The sequence below is a fragment of the Sturnira hondurensis genome, unplaced genomic scaffold (genome assembly GCF_014824575.4).
Source record: "Sturnira hondurensis isolate 20B ecotype Veracruz unplaced genomic scaffold, ASM1482457v3 Scaffold0004136, whole genome shotgun sequence".
NCBI lineage: Eukaryota > Metazoa > Chordata > Mammalia > Chiroptera > Phyllostomidae > Sturnira > Sturnira hondurensis.
The window spans coordinates 8,466,041-8,490,243 of NW_028076767.1; the positions used below are offsets into that span (position 1 = coordinate 8,466,041).

General features: G+C 35.4%; 1 protein-coding gene across 2 annotated transcripts in view; it reads left to right on the forward strand.

Moving 5' to 3' along the window:
• Nucleotides 1-18,617, forward strand: part of BOLL (boule RNA binding protein) — a 28,254-nt gene extending 9,637 nt beyond the window's left edge. Inside the window, exons 5-10 of one of the 2 annotated variants that reach the window (XM_037044695.1) lie at nucleotides 1,093-1,168; nucleotides 7,422-7,549; nucleotides 11,948-12,019; nucleotides 13,931-13,978; nucleotides 14,777-14,905; nucleotides 18,501-18,617. In XM_037044695.1, the coding sequence (XP_036900590.1) occupies nucleotides 1,093-1,168; nucleotides 7,422-7,549; nucleotides 11,948-12,019; nucleotides 13,931-13,978; nucleotides 14,777-14,905; nucleotides 18,501-18,617 (570 nt within the window). The remainder of the gene's footprint in view (nucleotides 1-1,092; nucleotides 1,169-7,421; nucleotides 7,550-11,947; nucleotides 12,020-13,930; nucleotides 13,979-14,776; nucleotides 14,906-18,500) is intronic. The other variant, XM_037044696.1, reaches the window with a different exon arrangement.
• The last annotated feature ends 5,586 nt before the right edge of the window (nucleotides 18,618-24,203 follow it).

Sequence of the window (24,203 nt, forward strand, 5' to 3'; positions counted from 1 at the left end):
TTCAAAACATTACATGAGTATGGTTGTGAAGTTGTAACAATTTTTCATTTTATTTGCTTAAACTAAGAACTTGGAGATATATCTTTTCTGAAATGTTAATAAGATTTTGAATTCCTCAAAAACAATGCAAATATAGATTCCTAGAATGAGCTTATCTGAGATTATATTTCTCCTATGAAATCTTTATTAAAAATCTGTAGTCTGCAATTCGGTATAACAACTTTAAATTTGGCAAATGCAATATTTAATTTTTTAGAAAAAATAGATTTTGCATTGTATATTATTAAATCATTTTTACTCAGTTAATTCTCCTTATTCGTAGTAGCAGTGTCCAGTAGCTACCACAAATACTTAGTTACCAGATATTGGACTGCTGTTTCCAGAAGAAATATAGGGCTAGGTTTTCACAAGCTTTTGCTCAACATATTTTTGTCAGCCAATCAATACATAACTTTGTTTCTATGTGTGTTTCTTTTTAAAGACATATTTTGATTCATTAGTATTGACCTCATGCCTGAATTAAGTCCACCTAACACATTTTCTCCGTAAGGCACATGATAGCATTTTATGCTTGAGAACACTAATCAGCACTTTAGCTGTTTTAAGTAACAAAATCACCAACATAAAGATAAAAATGCAAAACATATGGCACTATATAGAACACAAAAAGGACATTTGTTTACAGTATAAAAGCTAAATAAGACAGTGTCACCTTTAACCTCAGTTGGGACCATACGTTTCAGGCAACTCAAAATTTTTTAACTCTCTGCTCTTGTGGACTAATAACCACTATATTGCCACAAATAATGATTTTGAGATCACAAATAAATTTTAATGAGTAGGTTAATTCCCAAAGTTCTGTGAATAGAGGATTGACTGGATTTTAGATGGGGAATTAGGGTCAGAGCATTGAAACCAAGATTCAGACCCAAATCTGTTTAAATCTAAAGATTTTGCCCTTTCCACTGCCTTGCTACTATCAAAGAATGTTATAGTCTGAATTTTAAAAATTGTTTCTCACTAATTTTTCCTATTGGTTTGCATAAGCAATAGTGCTAAGATAATAAAATGATTTATTTTTTCATATTGTAGGCTGAAAAACTTAATTATAAGGATAAGAAACTAAACATCGGTCCAGCAATAAGAAAACAGCAAGTAGGGATTCCTCGTATGTATTGACAACTAATGTATTTTTTAGTATTTTTATATGGTTCTTTCTTTAAATGTTAGATTTTCTATAGAATTTCATTAAAATATCAGATACCTTTCATTTAGTAAAGTTACTTTGGCAAAGTTGGCTAGGCGAAAATTTACATAAATAATAATGCTTAAATATATTCCACGTAGTTAAATCTTTAAAGGAAAAGTCTGTTAAAGTATAATTTAAAATTTCAAAAGAAATTGGAGATCATTTAGAACCACTAACTAGAAAATTTTCTTATTAGAAAAAACTTTAAATGAGAGTAAAAGTAATGAAAGTTAAAATATAAACCCAATATCAGAAACTCTTGTTGCATGGTATTCTCTGTAACCCAACCACATGTATCATAATTATCCAAAGGAACAGTCCCTAAAGCTTTAAGAATTTGCCAGGTTATGTGCCTTCCTCAAATTTCTGTAATGCTTTCCACTCCTCTTTTTTCCCCCTTACTCTTCCCATTTATTAAATTAGGTATCTTTACAGTTTTTACCTATATTTATTAAAATCTCTAACAGAGTCTTCAGCTAAAAGGAGCAACTTCACATAAAATTCGTAACTAAATTTTCTCTTATTCTTTATCTCTGTACTAGTATCTACTAGAATTTTTAAAACATTGGGTAGTGCCCTGGCTGGTATAGCTCAGTGGATTGAGCGTGGGCCTGCGAACCACACGATCATGGTTCGATTCCCAGTCAGGGCACATGCCTGGGTTGCAGGACAGTTCTCAGCAGAGGACTCACGAGAGGCAACCATACGTTGATAATTCTCTCCTTCTTCCCTTCCCCTCTAAAGATAAACAAATAAAATCTTAAAAAAAACATTGGGTAGTTATTATACATCTGTTAACAAATTAATGGATTTCATTCTTTTGGACTGTTACATTTTTGACTTAGAAGTTAACAGATATCAAGTTTCATTTTGACTAAATTGTATTTATCAATTTAGAACAGAGCTTCCCAACCCCTAGTACCGGTCCATGGCCTGTTAAGAACCAGGCCACAAGGAAGTGAGAGTGGGCAAGCAAGCAGAGCTTCATCTGTATGTAGAGCCACTCCCCACCACTCCCATTCTGCCTGAGCTTTGCCTCCTGTCAGATTAGTTTGGGCATTAGATTCTCATAGGGGCAAGAACCCTACTGTGAACTGTGCATGTGAGAGATGTAGGTTGTATGCGCTTTGTGAGAATCTAATACCTGATGTTCTGAGGTGGAGCTGAAACAGTGATGCTGAGGAGCAGCTGCGAATACAGATTATCTTTAGCAGAGAGGTTTGTCCACACAGGGACCACAATAAATCAGTTGCTTGCAAACCCAAATCAAAACCCTATCAGTGAGTGGCAGGTGACAATTAGGCTGCATCTGGTGGCAGGCTTTAAGTCAAAATCTGACATTTATTTTAGTCTGCATGTGGCCTGCCCCCTATTTTATTTACAACTTCTGTCAGCGCCTCTTTACTGCACTGCACGCTTGTCTTAGTCACCTGTTTTGGTAAGCCCATATGCTGACCCTAGCCAAAATGGGTAAAAAGCAAACATCTCTGGAGAGCTTCTTTGAAAAGGGGGAAAGACCCAAAGATGAGACAGCAGAAGACTCTAAGACTGCCAACAAAAAGAAAGCTGCATTTAAAAGAAAATACCAAGAGTCTTATTTAAATTACGGGTTCATTGTAACAGGTGATTCATTCTCCAAGCCTGCTTTGTATAATATGTGGCTACTGGCTATCCAAAGAAGCCATGAAAACTTCAAAACTACTTTGCCACATGGAGACCAGGCACCCTGCATTAAAAGACAAGTCTTTTGAGTTTTTCAAAAGAAAAAATGTGAACACGAAGAACAGAAGCAATTATTGAAGGCCACCACTTCATCAAATGTGTCTGCACTGAGAGAGAGCATCATTCTTAGTGGCTAACCACATTGCTAAAGCTAAGAAGCCCTTTGCTATTGTTGAAGAGTTGATCCTGCCTGCTGCTAAGGATATCTCGTGAACTTTTAGGAGAGGCTGCAGTTCAAGAGGTGGCACATGTTCCTCTTTCAGCTAGCACCATAACTAGACAAACTGATGAAATAGCAGAGGAAGTTGAGGCACAGTGTTAGAGAGGATTAATGAGTCACTGTGGTATACAATCCAAGTTGATGAGTCTACCAGTGTTGACAGCAAGACCACAGTGCTTGTTTTTGTGCGATATACCTTCAGGAGGATGTGCATGAGGATATGTTATGTGCAGTTTTGTTGCCAACCAACACCACAGCTGCAGAACTATTCAAGTCTTCAGTTACATATCAGGAAAACTGAACTGGTCATTTTGCGTCAGTATATGCACAGACAGAGCAGCTGCCATGACTGGACGGTTTTCTGGTTTCAGTACTCAGCTCAAAGAGGTTGCTTCTGAATGTGAGTTTACCCACTGTGTCCTCCACAGAGAAATGCTGGCTACTGAAAAATGTCACTTGAACATAACATTTTGCAGGATGTGATTAAAATTATCAACCTCATTAAAGTACATGCCCTTAACTCAGTCTGTTCGCACAACTCAGTGAGGAGATGGATGCATAGCACATGCACCTTCTCTTTTACACAGAAGTGAGAGGCTTTTTAAAGCTGGATCACTGGCCAGAGTTTTTGAGTTACAAGAGCTCCTCCAGGGATTTCTTTTAGAAAAACAGTCACCACTGGCAGCACATTTCAAGGACACAGAATGGGCTGCAAAACTTGCTTACTTGTGTGGTATATTCAACCTGCTCAATGAACTCAATCTGTCACTTCAGGGGAAAACGACAACTCTGTTAAGTCAGCAGATAAAGTGGCTGCATTCAAAATCAAACTGGAATTACAGGGGTGACAAGTGAACATTGGGATTTTTGACATGTTTCAAACATCAGCAGAGATTTTGAAAGAGATTGAGCCAGAGCCTGCCTTCTCCCAGCTGGTGTGTGATCACCTGTCTCAGCTTTCAAAAGAGCATTACTTCCCAACCACAAAAGATCCCAGAACTGGGAAGGAATGGATCCACAACCCATTTGGAAATAAGCCAGGTGATTCAACTTTGCCCATGCTGGAAGAGGATCAACTGTTTGAGACTGCAAATGATGGTGGCCTTAAAAGTATATTTGAAACAACAAAAAATATGAAGAGAAAAGAAGAAAACCTAGAGAAATTTTTTTAAAAGTGTGTTTGAGACAACTTCAAATCTCCATAGTTTCTGGATTAGAGTTAAGACAATATCCTGAGATGGCCACAATAGCACTGAAAAGCCTGCTTCCATTGCCAACATGCTATCTTTGTAAAGCAGGGTTTTCTGCAGTGACAGCAACCAAAACAAGATTACAGAGTCCAACAGTACGCTGGACATAAGCAACACACTTTGGGTGTCACTTCTCCCATCACCCCCAAGTGGGACCATCTAGTTACAGGAAAACAAGCTCAGGGCTCCCACTGATTCTGCATTATGGTGAGTTATATAATTATTTCATTATATATTACAGTGTAATAATACTAGAAATAAAGTGCACAATAAGTGTAATGCACTTGAATCATCCAGAAACCACCCCCCCAACCCCAGTCCATGGAAAAATTGTCTTCCATGAAACCAGTCCCTGGTGCCAGAAAAGGTCAGAGACCACTGATGTAGAAGATAACTGAAGTGTCCTCTGTAGGTTGATAACTCAAAATGGAACGCACTCAATATGGAGCAGTGCTAAATATTTTCAGACTACCATTGTTAGTTGCAAGAGTTAAGCTGTACCATGTAGTAACGGTTCTTTAGAAGCCCTTATCCCCAGCAATAGGTACAAGTTCATATTGTATTCCTATTACGACCCACAAGATACTGAAAATAGAACATCAGTTGGAACTATGGCAAATGCTTTCAGAGATAAATAGTTATTTAAAAATTATTCAGTGCAAGTGTCAGTGTTCAGGTTTTCATTTATTTTATTTGATCTTTACAGCAACCCATGAGATGTTATTTGCTCTATTTTATAAATAGGAAATTCAGTCTTAGAAAGGTAAAGTCATTGTTTTAGAAACATTTCTGCTGAAATACTCTTAAATGTAGAGGAGAGTTGATCTTGGCATGTTGTGGGTCTTAAACCACAACAGAATTCCAGAATTTTGGTAGCATACCAGAATTCCAAATTTTCTTTAAAGTCTAATGTTCTGTGTAAAAGTGTCATTCACAATTTGCATTCTGTTTTATAATATTGTATTCCTTATTTTAATATTAAAATGTGCCCTAAAAATAATTATTTGAATAAAACTGATTCTGTAGGAAGATCGTCTTGTTCACCCTATGCCTTTTTATATTTCCTGGTATAGCATCCCATGCCCAAGTTTGAAAAGAGTAGGGTTAACCAAATGGTATGCTTTAGCCTTCAAATCCAGTACTGTTTGACTCCAAAGCTCTTTTTACTTTTCTGCATAGAAATAGTAAATATTAAAAGTACATTTATAAAATAAAAGAAATTCTTATCTCAAATTATTTCAAATCTGTCACTTTTTTCCCCATCCCCATTACTGACCTTTCTAGTCCCAGCTACCTACTTGGCTTATCTTGATTACTGGAAAAGCCTTCCAATTGTTACCTCTAAACCTAATTTTGCTACCTTTCAACCCATCATACACAAGCAGGCAAGAATAATCTTCAAAAGTGTGTATTTTGTCATGTTATTCTCTGCTTATTTTGAGGTATTCTTTCCTTTTCATGCTTTAGCCATCTATCCTTCTCTCAGTTTCAGAACATACCATACTCCTGAAATACTGTTTCCTTTACCTAAAATACTCTGCCATCTCATTCCCATCCCATTCATTTTTTAAATCTCAGTCCAAGCATGATTTTCTCACAAGTGCTCCATATACACATATATGTATTAAATGTGCACCCTAATACCCTCTATTACCCAGTCTAATACCCTGTACTTCCTCTTCACATATTTATCAAAATTATATTTAATTAATCAGTTGGGTAACTAGCTAATGACTGTCTTCCCCACCAGAACCTCTATGAATACAGACCATGGCATGGCATTTCACATCATATTTTTTTCTTTTTTCCTTTTGACTCTTTCACCAGTGACTATTTCAAAGCCTTGTAATAAAACTCTAAGTAAGATAAAAGGGAAGGAAATCCATGAACTTCCTGGATTGTGTGCAGAGTTTTGTTTGAATATATGTGGCTTTCATCAGAATCTCAAAAGGATCAAATTGAGAATCACTAAAATAAGCAATACTAGAAATGTAGTGAAAATATAAAAACCAAGAAGTAGTAGTGCTACTTAAAGTGGTAGGCCAGTACTGCTTACAGTGCGGTATGCAGCCAGCAGCTGTTCACTTGGGATCTGTCAAATACAATTCCTAAGGCCCTGTCTCAGACTTAATGAATTAAAATATTTGGAGATGGGCCCTGGAATCTGTGTTCTAGTAAGCTGCAAAGGTAGCTCTTACCATGTGTCATCTTGAGAAGCACTGGAATAGTGGAAGGAGAATTGCCAGTTCAAGTACTTAATCTAACTTGGCCAATCTAAATTTTTAAAGTATCCTCCTGGACCCAAAAATACATACATTTTTTAAAATTTCGTGGGGAGGAATATATCTAGCTTGGCCTGAAAAAGTGATGGGGACTCAAAACTAGCCATGTGAAGATTTGTGGTCATGTTTGCAATAGCAGTAGTTGTAGCAAAGGAAAATTAAGAGTACAAAAGAAAGTCATAACATGAATGAATGCTTATTTGCAATAGATCCAAAAATTTGTAGGGTAGAACCAAAATGTCTTTAAGAAAGTAGAATCTTCTCCAACTTCACTGCTTCCCTCGTCTTTGGCCTTTTACAAATGAAAGGTCTCACTAAAGTCTTAGGAACTTCACTACAGCATCTATATAGTAAATAAATTGTATATCATTTATATTTGTAAAAATAATGACTGCTGATAATCTAATAGTTAAGCTTTGTTTTATTTTACTTATATTAAAATCTCCACTGTTGAAATTTTAGCATTCCTTATTAAACTTGTTTCTTTTTTATTCACCTTAAGCTAACAAAAGCTCGAAGGTAGTAAGTTTGAAAATATATACTTCAAAGATATGAAAATATATGGAACTAAAAAAATAACAAACATTCAATTTTTACTGTAGCTATATAGGTGTGTTAAGATAAATATTTTCCAGCATTCAGAAAGTACATTATCAAAGTTAAATTTAACATTCCAGTTACTATTGTTTAATCTTTAGGTTCAAGTATAATGCCAGCAGCTGGAACAATGTATCTAACAACTTCAACTGGATATCCTTACACTTATCATAATGGTGTTGCTTATTTTCATAGTCCAGAGGTAACTTCTGTCCCACCACCTTGGCCTGTAAGTAATTTTATTTTAGAAGAGGTTTTATCTGTTACTATCAATTTTTTAAATATTTTATTCCTGAAATATGTCAACTACAAACAAGTACAAATAGTAATATAATAGCTACCCTTCAAGTTTAGTATATGTTAACAATTTCTATTTAATTTAAGATTTTTTAATTTGAAGAGTAAAATATAGTAAACTTAGATAAAGTCTCCTTGTCCCCATTGTCTTACCCTCTGTACCTCCTCAGAGGTAACCAGAATATCTTTCCTGTTTATTTTATGTTTTCACTACAAATGTATGTATGCTTAATATATAGTATTATTTTGGGTGGTTTCTAAACACTATATAATTAAGTTTTTGAGATTAAATGATGTTGATTCTACTCTATCTAGTTCACTTATTTAAAAATTTTATAATTCTATTGTATGAGTATATGTTCCCTAATTGGGCGCATTTTAAGTTTTTTCTACAATCAAGACTAAAATGAACATACAAATCTTGTATGTATCATGAGAGTTTAAGATAGTAGTCTTAGAAGTTTTTTGCTTATAGATCCTCTAAAGTTTTTGAAAAATAAAACTCATTTTTAAGTTGATACCTGAAATTTATCATAATTTTAATAGTTTAGGCATATAGTATAGATTTGCTTTAGATATAGTTTTACAAAACTTTGTAGCTGTAGATTTTGTTTAAGAATAGAAAACGTCCTATATGTGGTGATGGATGTTAACTAGACTTATTGTGGTGATCCTGTCAAATATATATATATATAATCATTATGTTTTACACCTGAAACTAATATGTTATATGTCAATTATACCTCAGTTTTTAAAAAAGGAAAAGGCAAGTATGTAAAATGTCTTTTATATAACCCAGTTTAGTTAACAAAACTAGTCATCCAAATAATACTAGCTAATCAAATAAAACTTATTTTCTGTGTTAAAATCCTAATTTTAGTTTTAAGTTCAAATAAATGAGTTAATATGTATTCCTTTGACCATCATGAAATTTATTTTCTTCACAGGATGAAATAATGTATCTCTCCTTTAATATTTCCTATCCAAGATCTTTCTGCTTTGTTCTCTACTATTTCTCAAGAGCATTACCTTCTTGAATTGTCTGTTTGATGCTCTATTGGTGTTTACATTCTAGAACAAAGAACTATAGCAAGATCCAAAAAAAGTGAGAAAGGGTGTCTTTAATAATGAAGCAAAGGGGTAATTGTGAAAGGGGAGTTTGAAAATAAGAATTAATTGTACACCAACACATTCACAGATCAAATCAGAAAATACATAGGAAATTTACATCTGAAAATTTAACCCTTTTAAACCAATTCGTACCACTGAAAAATTTTTATGTTCCATTAATTTGATGTATGCTAGAGTGTACACATAGAAGTAGAATTTTTTTTCAATTTTTTAAAAATAATTTTTAAATTTAATTCTTGTTCAAGTACAGCTTTCTGTCTTATATTACCAACCCTGCCTGCCCCCCATAGAAGTAGAATTTTAAATTCATAGAGTATACACATCTTTGAGTAGATGTTGCCAAATAGTTATACTGTAGCTAACAATTAATAAGAGCTTCAATCTCTCCATAATCTGCCAATCCTTTGGTTCACTAGATTTTTATATATTTGCCAATATTGTTATGAAATGGTATCTTGTTTTACTTTTCATTTGCCTAATCACTGGTAGGATTGAACATATTTCATATATTTATTGATCATTTCAGTTTCTTCTATGAGCTGCCTCTGCATATTGTCTATTTTTCTACTGTGATTATCTTTTTCTTGAGTTTATTATATGAATTTTGTAAATATCTTCTAGTTTGTGGCTTTTCCATTAACTTTATGATTGTTTTGTCATACATAAGTGTTTTGTGTTAATATTGACAAATGTATTCATGCTTTTCTTTATGGTTTTAGTATTTAGTGCCTTTTTATTTCAAGAATATAGGTATTTTATATTTTATTTTTAAAATACTGTTTTTCACTCTGGACTTTATGTATTGACTAACCTATTATTCTCTGCTGTTTTGAAATGAATTCTCTATCAAATGCCAAGTTTTCATGTGTGGGTCTCTTTCTGAGCTCTCTGCTCTGTTCTATTGGTGTATTTGTCTGCCCTGCCAAATTCTGTCTTAATTCCTGTTGCTTTATTATGAAATAATAGAGCACTTACCTCACTTTGCTTTTCTGGGTCTCTCATCTATCTCTAAGTCTTTGTTTCTAAAAATACAAATTTTATGATTCAGCTTGTTCAGTTCTGTGGCAAGCTTTTGTTGAGTTTTTATTAGAATTAGATTAAATATATAGATTAATTTGGGGTATTTTGGAATATTAAATTTTCCCATCAGTGAACATTTATTTAGGTATTCTTTTATTTCCACCCATCAATCAAATTTTCTTTTTCCATAAAAAAAATTGACACATTTTTATTGGTTTTATTCTGAGGTACTCTGTGGGTTTTGTTGCTTTTTATGAGTGGTGTATAATTTTTTAAAGATTTTATTTATTTACTTGTAGAGAGAGGGGAAGGGAGGAAGATAGGGAGAGAAAGAAATATCAATGTGTGGCTGACTCTCACATGGCCCCCAATGGGGACATGGCCCACAACACAGGCATGTGCCCTGACTGGGAATTGAACCACCGACCCTTTGGTTCAGAGCCTGCGCTCAATCCACTGAGCTACACCAGCCAGGGTGGGTAGTGTATAATTTTTAATCACATTTTCTCATACATTGTGACTTGTGTGTAGTAATGCTTTTTAATTTTTGAAATATTAATATTTAAACTGCCAAACTCTCACAGAGGCAATCATTTATGGTGCAGCATACCTCTTTTTTTCTTATTATTGTTTCTCATTTTTCCCATTGTGTTATTTATGCAATAACACAATGACCTTGTTCTTGAAAGAGAAAAACAAGTTCAGTGATTCACCATTAATATTATACACGTTGTAGGTTCTGAAAGATACTCTTGATTTTAACCAGAGTTCTTCAACCTCAGAACTATTGACATTTTGGCCCAGATGAGTCTTTGTTGTAGGAGGCTGTCCTATGTATTGTAGGATGTTTAGCAGTATCCTAGCATCCCTACATGTATGAAAACCAAAAATATTGCCAAATGTTCCCTACAGGGAAAAAGTCACACCTGGTTAAGAATCAATGTCCTGCCCTGACCAAGGTGACTCAGTGGGTTGGGCATCATAATGCAAACCAAAGGGTCACCAGTTTGATTCCTAGTCAGAGTACATGCTTGGGTTGCAGGTCAGGTCCCCATTAGGGTCATGCATGCAGGAGAAATCATTGTATTTCTCACACATCAATGTTTCCCTCTCTTACCCTCTCTCTAAAAATAAATAAAATCTTTAAAAAAAGAATTAATGCCTTAAATCAGTTAAGGAAGTTACTTTTTATTCTGTTTGCTAAGGATTTTTTATCATGAAAGGCTATTGAACTTAACAAATGTTTTTTGTATCTGCCAAGATTGTCATGTTTTTCTCCTCCTTTAATCTACTGGTAAACTATATTATTATTTTCTAATGTTAATCTGCGGTGCAATTTTAGTAGCACATAGTAGTTTGTAAATTGTGCAAAACTAAAGTACTTTAGTTTCAGGGGTGAACATTAAAACAGTGCAAATTAGATTGTTAGAAAATGAATATGAATTGTTATCATTAAAGCCTATTTTATCTATTTTATACTACAACTTGCCTGTTTTATTAATGATCTGGTTTTAAATTTGGAGGTTTATTCTATTGCTTTGAATAATTGAGTATCAGACAAATATACTTTCTTCAGATAAATCACTTATAAGTTTTATTGGATGATTAATTTATTTAAATGTCAAATTAATAAAGTACAGTGCTTTAATAAATGATGTATATGCTTTTATTAAATGTATAATAAGGAAATAGGATATTGATTATTCTCAAGTAGTAGGAAATCAGTGGCAAAATCAACTATGATTATCCATTTAGTCATAAATGCTTTGTAAACAGTGTCTACTGCTGGTCTCTACAGTGGAAAGAGGCAGTGTCACCTTAAGTCCACCTGCCATTTTCTCTGAATATTCTTCCTAGGTCTATATTTTCATAGTATTTGGACTAAAAAAAACTTTTTTGGTGTTTTTTGGCATTATTATGGAAATGAAACAACGTGGAAGCAGGAATACTGTGATGATTTTAAATAGATTAAGTGGAGTTGGTAATATCAATAAAAGATGGAAAAATTATTTGTTCCCTGTATGGGCAAGCAAAAAAAAAAAAGAAGAAAAGAAAAATGGCATTTCCAGTCATAAACTACAGACTGACTGGGTTTGGGTAACAACTTGAGATAAATTTTACCTAAACTATTTTAAAGAATTTTGCCTAAAACAATTTTTTCATTTTTTTCCTCTTATAGTCACGTTCTATATCTAGTTCTCCTGTGATGGTAGCTCAGCCTGTTTATCAACAATCTACATATCACTATCAGGTAAACATTAAATTAGAGTGAAAATCCTCCTTGATAATTTCAGTCCTTTGGGGGCAACGCTCAATCTTATCCTTTCTCATGCAAATTAGTCTAGAAATTAAAATGAGATAGTTAAGCCTTGATAGCAGTGCAAAATAAAGACCAATGCATTTATTATTAAGAAATAGTACAACTAATTTTTAAAAGTCTATCTTCTATATTGTCATCTTGCAATAAGTACTTTAAATAGGGCGACCTTCTTTTTTTTAAATAACAGCTTTATTTAGATATAATTCACATACTATATAATTCACTGATTTATACAAGAGTGGTTTCTTACTAAATTCAGTTGTGCGACCATACTGCAATTTTAGAACATTTTAATCACCCCCCACACACAAACACAAAAACATTACCCATTAGCAGTCACCCCTCTTTCCCTCTACCCCACAGCCTGAGTCCACCAGTAATCTACTTTCTGTCTCTATATATTTGCTTATCCTGGACATTTTACATAAGTGGAATCTAAAATATGTGATCTTAAAGTGGGGTAGGATCAAGGGTGGGGAGTATGGATGGCTAGGATGGGGGAGTGGTGGGAGGAAAATGGAGACAGCTATACTTGTACAACAATTTAAAAATTAAAAAATAACAACATAAAAAAATTTAAAATGTCTTTTCATCCTAGGTGAGTATCATTAATAATGTCTATTTTTATTCTGTTGAGTACCTGTTATTTATTATTTTCCCTTTATTTGGATGTTTTCCTTAATTAGTGGCCAAAGAAAATTAATATTTTATGTCCTTAAAATTGTCAGTTTGGAAAAGTCATTCTTCATTAACATTAAAGTCTTCAAGTGAGTAAATATAGGAAAATGCCTCTCCCCAAATTTATATCTACCTTTTCTTACTCCTTTGATTAAAACAGTTTTCTTCATACATCAACATTCAAAATAAAAATATCATTTGATACCCCCAAAATAAAATAAAGTATGTGTTTTATTGTGACTATTCTTTCACCTAGCATAATGTTTTCATGATTGTCCATGTGGTGGTATGTATCAGTATTTCATTCCTTTTAATGGCTGAATAATATTCCACTGTGTAGATATATTAATTTTTTTTAAGATTTCATTTATTTATTTATTTACTTATTTATTTATTTGGAGAGATTTATTTATTTGTTTAGATTTATTTAAAGGAGAGAAAAAGAGAGGGAGAGAAACAACAATGTGTGAGAGATACATTGATCAGCTGCCTCTTGTATGCCCCAAATTGGGGGCCTGGCCCATAGTCCAGGCATGGACTATGCTTTGGTCCGAAGACTGGCACTCAATCTCCTGAGCCACACCAGCCAATGACAAGTTTTTTTATTCACCAGATGAGGGACATTTGGTTTGTTTTTACTTTTTGGCTCTTATGAATAATGTCGCTATGAACATTTATGTACAAGTTGTTGTGCAGACATATTTTTATTTCTCTTAGGTCTTACACCTCAGAGTGCAATTGCTGAGTCATATGGTATCTCTGTGTTTAACCTTTGATGTCATACTGTTTACTAAAAGTGCTGCATTGTTTTACACACCTACCAGCAATTTATGAGAATTCTACTATCTCTACTATCATTGCTAACAACACATCATTGACTTTAATTTTGATGAAATCCAATTTATCTTTTTTCTTTTGTTGCTATGTTGCTTGTGCTTTTGATGTCATAATTTTTCAAATTTGCCTGATTCAGAGTCACAAAGAATTATACTTGTTTTCTTCTAAAGTTTTCTAGTTCTAGCTCTTAATTTTGATCTCAGATCCATTTTAAGTTAATTTTTATATGGTTTGAGGTATAGGGGTTCAATTCCATTCTTTGGCATAAAGATATCCAGTTTTAACTGTTGTTTATAATCTTCAGGGTCTTTTTTTTTTTCATTTTAGGCCCCTGCACAGTGTCTACCAGGTCAGTGGCAGTGGGGTGTTCCCCAGGTAAATATTAACTTTTTTCACTGTGCTTTTGTGAAGACTGCATGAATACTAAAGTCCAGAGAACTAGATTAGAGACCTTTCTCTTTTATTGTTAACTGTGATACCTTTGGCAGTTTATTACTGTATTTCTCAGCTTCCTCATTTGTGAAATGGAAGTAATGACACTACTATATACACTATTGTATACCTTTGTAAGTTTCCTCATGTGGTTTTTGTGAAGATCATGAGGCCATGTATGTGAAAGCATTTTATAAATGAATGAGCATCACATAAACATGAAAAATTTCATCTTCTATCAGTATTATTAGAAATTTTAACATTTTTCTATCCTCACTTCAGATTTTGCTTGACTTATGCTCCCAAATAAGTATTCCATCTCCCAACTTTGATAACAAATAATATACCACCAAAAGATTGTTCACTTTTTTGATATTTCCCACTTACATGGGAAGTCACAAAGCTGACAATAGACATTTATGCCAATTTATATACCATAAGTTGTATTAGTAAAACCTTTAATAATGATCTTAATATAATCATTCAAATTTATATATGCGGTTCTGAAGCCCTGGAAACTTTTAGTACTTACTAGGGATGCATTCTTTAATGACATCTACACGACTAGAATTTATAACACCCAGAGTCTCTAATTTGTTGCTGAGATACTTCTACTCTATCCCTGAAAAAGAACTTTAGGAAAATATGAAGCTAATAATTCTCTCATCTATTGGGTAAGTCACTTGGTTTAATTGAAATAACTAACTATATTTGAATTAGAACTGTGGTTGTGTGTTTCAGTCTACTGCCTCTTCTGCTCCATTCCTATACCTACAACCGTCTGAGGTTTTTTATCAACCAGTGGAAATTGCACAAGATGGAGGGTGTGTTCCTCCTCCACTGTCTCTGATGGAAGCTTCCATTCCAGAGGTATGTGTTAATCTCAAAGTAATTCATCTTTACTACCTCATCTTATGTTTATTTCTTTTTCTTTTCTAAAAATATTTGCTCAAGACCTTCAATGAAGCTGCATATTTTATGTCCTATTTGATTTATTCACCTCTCTTCCCGTTTTTATATCTGAGAATGCTTTATATTAAGAAAGAGTAAGATACCAGCTACTTTTCCTTCCCATTTGTCTGTCAATCTGTATTGTTGCTAACATTCTGTCTATTAAAAACATATAAAAATTAAGTCAAGAAAAAGTATTTTTAAAATTTTTCCTTCAAAAAGATGAATCACATTTATTTTATAACTACAAATGCTAAATATCATCTTTTGTGTCTTTAAATTATATTCCTCAACATTACTAATAACCTTCCCATCTATGTGTCATGAACTGTACATGGTGTATTTTAAATCAGTGTTTTGAAAGATTAGGAAATTAGCATGCACCTCCTAATTTGAATGTTTTGTATTATCTTTATATTGCTAGTGCTTATAACATTATAATTTTGTTGTGGAACAATAAACTCCATAGTTGGATCTTAATATTTACTAAAAATACCTTTACTAGGATTTCAAAGTACCACAGACTGGGTGGCTTAAATAACAGAAATGTATTGTCTTCCAGTTCTGGAAGCCAGAAGGCCAGGATTGAGGCATTGGTGGGATTGGTTCTATCCAAGGGCTGTGGGGGAAATGATTTGTTCCAGCCCTCTCTTCTTGGCTTATAGATGGCCGTCTTCTCCCCATGTCATTACATTATCTTTCCTGTCTCTGTGTCCAAATTTTCCATTTTTATAAAAACACCAACCATACCGGTTAGGTTCCATCCTAGGGACCGTACTTGGTTACCTCTGTAAAGACCCTATCTCCAAATAAGGTCACACTGACATACTGGGGGTTAGGACTTAATACCTGTATGTTTTGAGTTAACACAGTTCAACCCATAACAATACTTTTTTCTCTTAGAACTTCCTAGTATAGTCTTTTCTGATGTTGAATGTAGCCATAACAAAGTTTAAAGCCCACCTGATGTTTCCCTCTTGTGAGTAGTTTGCTTTTCCCAGCTGTGTGCCTGAAAAATCCATCTTAACTTGAAATCATTTCACCAGAATACGTCTTTGAATGTATCAGCCTTTATAATATTTTTTCTGGGAAACCATTTGCCCTTTTGATTCTCTGACTAGTTTTTAAATAAGGGTCTTTGTTTCCTTTTTTTCTGTTAGAGCTTCGGAAAAAAATTTATTCCAGTTCTGTTTTTTTTCTATAAATCTCAAAAAAAAAGACTAGCTATAAAACAGCTACATGATACTTGTATTCGTTTGAGAAGGCTGATGGAACACAGTACCACAAACTGGGTACTTAAACAATAGAATACAAGTTATGCATATATTTGATCTCTTTTTTGTCTTTTGTATCTATCATCTCTAAGGTAATTTTTCATCGTGGTACTTTTTATGTTGTTTTATATGCTTTCTTAAGATATCTATGATTATATTTCTCATGTTAATTCTATTTTTATTGTGACTAATGAGATTTTCATCTCTTTTATTATATTTTTTAAAATATTTTATTTATTTATTTATCTTTAGAGGGGAAGGAGAGAGGGAGAGAAACATCAATGTATGGTTACCTTTCGTGCGTTCCCTGCTGGGAGTTGGCCTGCAGGGAACAGGCCTGCAACCCAGGCATGTGCCCTGACTGGGAATCGAACCGCGATCCTGTGGTTCACAGGGGCGCGCTCACATCTCTTTTATTTTTAATCTTTTTTATCTCAAGCTCTGTCACTTTGCTTACATCACTGTCTATAAATGTCTGTTGGTTTAAAATCTCTTTTGGGGGCTCCTTTTTAGAGGGCATATTACTGTATTTAAGATCCAAAAGAATTATATTTATCTGAATTTTTCCAAGTTTTTAGGATAATTTCTCATCTTCTTCTTTAACCTTTTCTTTGATGGAGTTGGGGAAGAGGCAGTATTCATGTTTAGGTTACTTGCTTTGCTGTTCCACCTTTATATTAATCTTTAACTGAGGCCAGCTAGTTTTCAAAGTGCAGGGTGGAAGGACCAAGCTGTAGTCTGAAAGCATCTTTCTACTGTGTTGTTCAGTCTCTGCTTGAAATGCTCTTCCCTTGGTCTCTAGCATTCTGGGGATCATTTTATGTATTGGGTTGTAGTAATTGCTACTTCCCTTTGTACCTTTACTCTGTTTCACCTCCAGCAGTGTTCCTCAGCTATAGGCAAGGTAGTAGATAATAGAAACGAGGAAAATATGATTTGTCCTTCAATTCCACATCCTGTAACATAAAATTGGATCTCTGTGGAGATATCCAATATCTCTGTGGAGATATTCCCTGCTACTGCATTGGCCCAACACATGCTCCCTACACTTGAGACTCTGAAATGGTCTTTCAGAACATTGATCTTTAGGCAAACCTTCATCCTTCCTGAAGTCTAAGGAGACTTCAGAGTCCTTCCGTATATGGATCCAAATTGCATACCATTTGTCAGACATACTAAATAGTTTGTGGTTTGGAGATCATGGGTATTTCCTTGTTTAATTGATGATGGCATTTTTTTTAAATTTATCTTTGGTGGGAGGGGTTGTTGTTGTTTTCTGGTTTTAAGGAGGGAGCAGTGAGATAAGAATTCTTTTACTCTAGATTTTTAACCACAATCTAATATTGTCATTAAACCAGTATACTCTAATAAGATTGTTCTGGAATTATTATTTATATTAGCTTGTATCTTGTACAATGATATATGCATGCTTTTATTAATATTGTTTCTGGTAGAAGGTATAGGTTAAATGTAAGTTAATTAATAGAGTGAGTTGCTAAATAGAAACCACTTCAGATAAAGCCATTAGCTTTCTTTTTTTTTTCTCCAATTTTTTTTATTTAATTATTTTTCAAGTACAGTTTTCTGTCTATTACCATTAGCTTTCTATCAACAGTATAACTCTACTAGAAGCCCTACAAATACCTCAAATTTTATATATTACAACCCCCTTACACACACTTACATAAACATCAAGCTTGCTTTTCTGGTATTCCATGTCTCAGTAAATAGTTCTACCATCTATTGGACAAGGCAAAAATCTGCTTTGATGTGATCTGTTCCCCACCTTTTGCTCTAATATCTCATTTTTCAGCTATCTTTTAGTGTATATTCTTCTTTCAGCTATCTCAGACAACCTGTGCAGAACTTCCAAATAAGATGTGTTTTGGGTTGCCTCTATCTATGCCTTTGTGCATGCTGTTCCCATCTTCTTTCCCTAGTTCTTCAAATTCAAGGTTCAACTGCACTAGAAAGCTTTCTCTGATCACCTCCACAACTTTGTTAAGCTAAATCAAGTAATTCTTTTCTCCTGTCCATCCTTATACATGTCTCATGGGACTGCTGGTGATTTTGACTACTTGTCTTTGACTATCTGATCAGTTTATCAGTTAAAGATAGGGGATGTGTTTTGCATATGTGTTTCTCTATTATGTAGTAAAGTGCCTAGTACTTTGTAATGCTGAATAAATATTTTGAATTAATAATTAAAAGTCAACACATTTCTTTTCTTTTTGCAATAGCCTTATTCTGATCATGGAGTTCAAGCAACATATCACCAGGTTTATGCACCAAGTGCCATTGCTATGCCTGCACCTGTGATGCAGCCTGAACCAATTAAAGTAAGAAGTTTGTTTTGACTGTATTTTCTGGGTATTTTTTCACTCATATTTTATGTTTTCCAGATTTCTCTTCTGAAAAAGACAGCTTTGGATAGTTATATCACATTTGTGATCAGAAGTACAGAATTAGTGAACTCTTTCATATGAAGGAAGTAGAATCCTAAATTAACTATAATTTCTCTTGATTAGTTTTGAGTAAATAATAAACCACACATGGTCAAAAATGTTTTATTTACTATGGTAAAATACATAAAACTTAACATTTTCCATTTTTAAGGGGACAACTAGGTGGTAATGGGTATAACCATCACAGCTATGTATTTCCAAACTTTTTCATAATCCCAAATGGAAACTCTGTACACATTAAGCAGTAACTTCCCATCTCCCCCTCCTTAGTCCCTGGTAACATCTAATCTGTTTTCTGGTTTTTTTATTAATTTGCCTAGATATTTTATATACTCAGATTTTTATTATCTATGTTAATGGCATGTAAAATTTATGGGGTAAGATCCAAGATAACAGCAGAGTAGGATGTTACACTCACTTCCTCCCAGGACCACACTGGTATTAAAACTAAAATGCACTACAGTCATCCTGAATAATGAACTGAAGACAAGTTGAACGGTGAAGTCTTATAACCAAGGATTTACAGAAGCCACATTGAGACTGGTAGGAAGGTAGAGATGCAAAAAGGACTGACCCTGCTTCCATGGGCAGCAGCTGAGATTCAAGAGGGATATCTTAGCTGCAAAAGTTCCCCTTGACAAGTATGGGGTCTCAACACTGGGCTCCCCAGTTCAGACCACTGGAGCTAGTAAAGGCACCCCACATAACATCACTATGAAAATCAACAGGGATTCTGTCTGCCAAGGAGAGATGAGTCTGCTAGAGACACAGCACCCTTTTGAAGGCCCAGTGCCCCAAATCTCAGTTGCAGTCACTCTCCCTGTGCTCTGGCAGAGGCAGAGCAGAGCAGACTAGAGTCATGTGAGAAAAGACTGGGGTTTTTGTGGCTCTGGGGAGAGAGCTGAAGGGATAGCCACCAGAACCACTGGTGCTGAGTCTCCAACACTGCAGACACCATCTTTCTTGGGTGGAGCACTCCCCTCCTTATAGCATCAGCCTGAGGGAATGCGATAGCCCTGTCCTCTGGATTCCCTGTCACTCCATCCATGGAACTCACCTCCTGCTGAAGAGTCAGCTGTCAGGCCTAGGGTGTAGAGATCTGGGCAGACTCGGGTGGCAGTGACTGAGTAATGTGTCTGGGGTGTGGCGGTATTTCTCCCACTTTCCTGTGAACCTAATCAGCACCAATCTCTCACAAGACATATGCTAGCCCCACCCTCCCAACTCTTGGTGGACCCACCCTGCTGAGGTCTGGGCAGAATCTAAGACAGACTGAGTATGTGGCTCTGGGGCAGGAGCCACTCCTCCCACAGTCCCCCAAGCCTGACCAGCACCTTCCCCTCACAGAAGATCTACTAGCCCCACCCTTCCAACTCCTGGAAGGCCTGCCCTGCTGAGCTTGGGCTTCTGTCAGAATCTTGAACTGACTTGAGTTGTGTGACTCTAGGACAGTGGCCATTTTTCCCTCTCACACCTAACCAGTGCAGAGCTCTCCCTTCACACAGCCAGATCTTTGTCAAGTGGAGCCTGATAAACTCTGTTGGCTTCACTGTGATAACTCTCTGAGACCCTGCCCTACCATAAAACCTATGGGTACCCAGTAGGGGACAGCTAGATTTGGTATACCCTGGGACATATGGTGAGTAGCCTCAGACCCAGCACTGGCACTGTTTGAACCTGTGTCTGGTGAACACCACTTGCCTCTACCTGATGACTAACTAACAACCTACCTCATGCAACTTAAGCACTGTCAAAGTCTCTTTCAATGACTGAGTCTAACAGGCATTCGGAGGCAGGTGGAAGTGGATCTTGGGGTGCCTTTTTAGGACTTTTGCTGAATTTTTCCTGGGCCCTGTGCTAGTAAAGGCAAGGTTTGGTGTGCAGATTGGACTTCCCTGTGCACACCTAGGCCCAGCAGAGGAAACCACAAACTGTGGATTCCTTTGTAGCTATACACAGGTTACCCAGGGCCAGTCACAGGCAGTATCTTACATTGGTCTGCACCAGAGTCCCTCCCAATATCAGAGCAGGGTCCAGTTAGCTTCAAAGGTACAATATCCAAAAGCAGATTTCTACAGGCACCAGACCCTGCTGAAGCAAATTCCATTTTGGGTGGTTAGCACCTGCACAACAGCATGTACACTGTGGTCAGGTCAGTCCTCACAGTCAGCCGCCTGAGGGTTAGCCCCACACACAAATGGGTCAACAGCAATCAAGACTTAATGATAAGTGGAGGGCTCACATGATCCACACAAGGGACATGCCTGGAGAACCCAGCTCAGATGAGCAAAGGGACTGTGCCACTGGGTCCCACAGGACACTTACTATATATATAAGGCCACTCTACCAAGACTGAGAGTCATACCAGATCTACCTAATACATAGAAACAAACACAAAAAGTCAAATAAAATGGGGAGACTAAGAAAAATGCTCCAAATGAAAGTAAATAATAAATCTCCAGAAAAAAGCCTACCGAATTTTTTGAACTGTAAGATGCACCAGACCATAAGATGCACTAAGATTATATAGGAGGAAAATAAGAAAAAATTTTTTCAAGCAAAAAATGTGGTAAAATACTTAATAACATAAATAACAGGTCACTCCCCCCACCCCACAGCAAGCCAGGTAAGCTACATTTGTACTATAAGATGCACCCTCACTTTCCTCCCACAATTGGGGGCATGCATCTTACAGTTCAAAAAATATGGGTAATGACATGGAGGCAAGCAGTTTACCAGATACAGAGTTTTAAAAAATGGTTATAAGGATGCTCAAGGAACTTAGTGTGAACTTCAGAAAAAGAAAGAACACATAAAAAAAGGACATAGAAACCATTAAAAATAACCAATCAGAAATGAAGAATGCAATATCTGAAATGAAGATACACTAAAAGGAATAAATAGTGGGTTAGATGACAGAGTGGACTGAATCAGTGATTATATGATAAGATAGCGCAAAATACCCGATCGGAGCAACAAAAAGAAAAAGGTAATTTTAAAAAATGAGGATAGTTTAAGGGACCTTTGGAACAACATAAAGTGTAACAACATCCACATCATAGGGTTACTGGAAGGAGGAGAGAGAGCAAAGAATCAAAAAACGATTTGAAGAAATTATGTCTAGAAACACTTCTAACCTGGTGAAGGAAGAAGAAGATACACAAGTCCAGGAACTAGGAGAATTCCAAACAAAATTAATCCAAAGGGGCCCATACCAAGACACCCCAATTAAAATGGCAAAGGCTAAAGACAAAGAGAGAATCTTAAAAGCAGCAAGAGAAAGGCAGCTACTTATTAGAGTGTTCCTATAAGACTGTCAGCTGATTTCTCAACAGAAACATTTTAAGCCAGAAGGAATTGGCATGAAATATTACAAGTGATGACAAGCAAGGACCTATAGTCAAGACTACTTTACCCAACAAAGCTTTCATTTCAAAATGAAGGAGAAATAAAGATCTTCCCAGACAAGAAAAAGCTAAAGGAGTTTGTTACCACCAAACCTGTATTACAAGAAATGTTAAAGGGCCTGCTTGGAGGAAGAGAAGAACAGATGAACATAGTTAAAAGAATAAAATGGCAATAAATACACACCTATCAATAATCACTTTAAATGTAAATGGCTTAAATGCTTCAATCAAAAGACATAGGGTAACTGAATAGATAAGAAAACAAGACCCATATATATGTTGTCTCCAAGAGACCCACCTCAGAATGAAAGGTATACACAGACTAAAAGTAGAGGGGTGGGCCCTGGCTGGCATAGCTCAGTGGATTGAGCACAGACTGCAAACCAAAGAATCACTGGTTCAATTCCCAGTCAGGGCACATGTGTGGGTTGCAGGGCAGGTCCACAATGGGGGACCAAAAGAGGCAACCATACATTGATGTTTCTTGCCCTCTCTTTCTCCTTCCCTCCACTTTCTCAAATAAATAAATAAATAAAAGTAAAGGGATGGGGAAAGGAACTTCATGCAAAAGGAAATGAAAAAAATCTAGGGGTAGCAGTACTTATATCTGACAAAGTAGATTTCAAAATAAAGGATATAGAGAGAGACAAAGAAGGATACTACATAATAATAAAGTGAGCAATTCAACAAGAGGTTAGAACCCTTGTAAACATTTATTCATTCAATATAGGAACATCTAAATATGTGAAGCACATCTTAATGGACATAAAGGGAAAGGCTAACAGTAACTACAGTCATAGCAGGGAATTTTAACACCTCACTGAGATCAATGGATAGATCTTCCAGAAAGAAAATCAACAGGGACACAGACCTTAAATGACACAGACCAGATTTAATTGATATCTTCAGAGCATGTCACCCAAAGCAGCAGAACATACATTCTCTTCAAGTGCACATGGAACATTTTTTAGGATAGACCACATGTTAGGATGCAAAACAAGTCTCAGTAATAAGATTATAATCATATCAAACATCTCTGATGGTATAATGGTATGAAACTAGAAATCAATCACAAGGAAAAAATATGGAGGCTAAATAACGTGTTGCAAAACAATAAATGGGTTAGCAAAAAGATCAAGAAATTAGAAGATACCTTAAAACAAATAAAAATGAACACATGACATCCAAAAATTGATGGGACAAAGTGAAAGAGGTCCTGAAAAGGAAATTCATAGAATTACAGGTCTTCTTCAGGAAACAAGAAAAATCTCAAACAATCTAACTTTACACTTAAAGGAACTAGAAAAAGAACAAAGCCCAAAGTGAGTAGAAGAAAAGAAGTAGTAAGGATCAGAGAAGAAATAAATGAAATAGAGTATAAGTAAAAAAGATCAATGAAACTAAGAGCTATTTTTTGAAAAGACAAATAAGATTGATACACCTCCAACCAGACTCATCAAGAAAAAAAAAAGCCTTGCCCAGGTGGCTAGATTGGTTAGAGTTTCATCCTGTACACCAAAAGGTTGCAGGATTGATCCCTGTTCAGGACACATACCTAGGTTGCAGGTTCAAGCCCCAGTCATGGTGTATATGGGAGGCAACTGATCAGTGTTTCTCTGTCACATTGATCTTTCTGTCTCTCTCCCCTCTCCCCCGTCTAAAGTCAACAAAAATATCCTCAGTTGAAGATTAAATTATATATGTGATTATATATAATAAGATTATATACAGTTATATATAACATAAAAGTTATATAAGATTCTACAATGTATATATAAAAGAAAAAAGAGGGAAGACCCAAATAAAATCAGAAATAAAAGAGGAGAAATACAAAGCATTATAAGAAAGTTTTGTGCCAACAAATTGGCACAAAATTGGCACTTTATGCCAACAAATTGGACAACCTGGGTGAAATGGATAAATTCCTAGAACCATACAGTCTTCCAAAATTGAATCAGGAAGATCAGAAAATCTGAATAAACCAATTACAACTAATGAAATTTAAACATTAATCCAAAAAATCTCAACAGCCCTGGCTGGTGTAGCTCAGTGGATTGAGCACAGGCTGCAA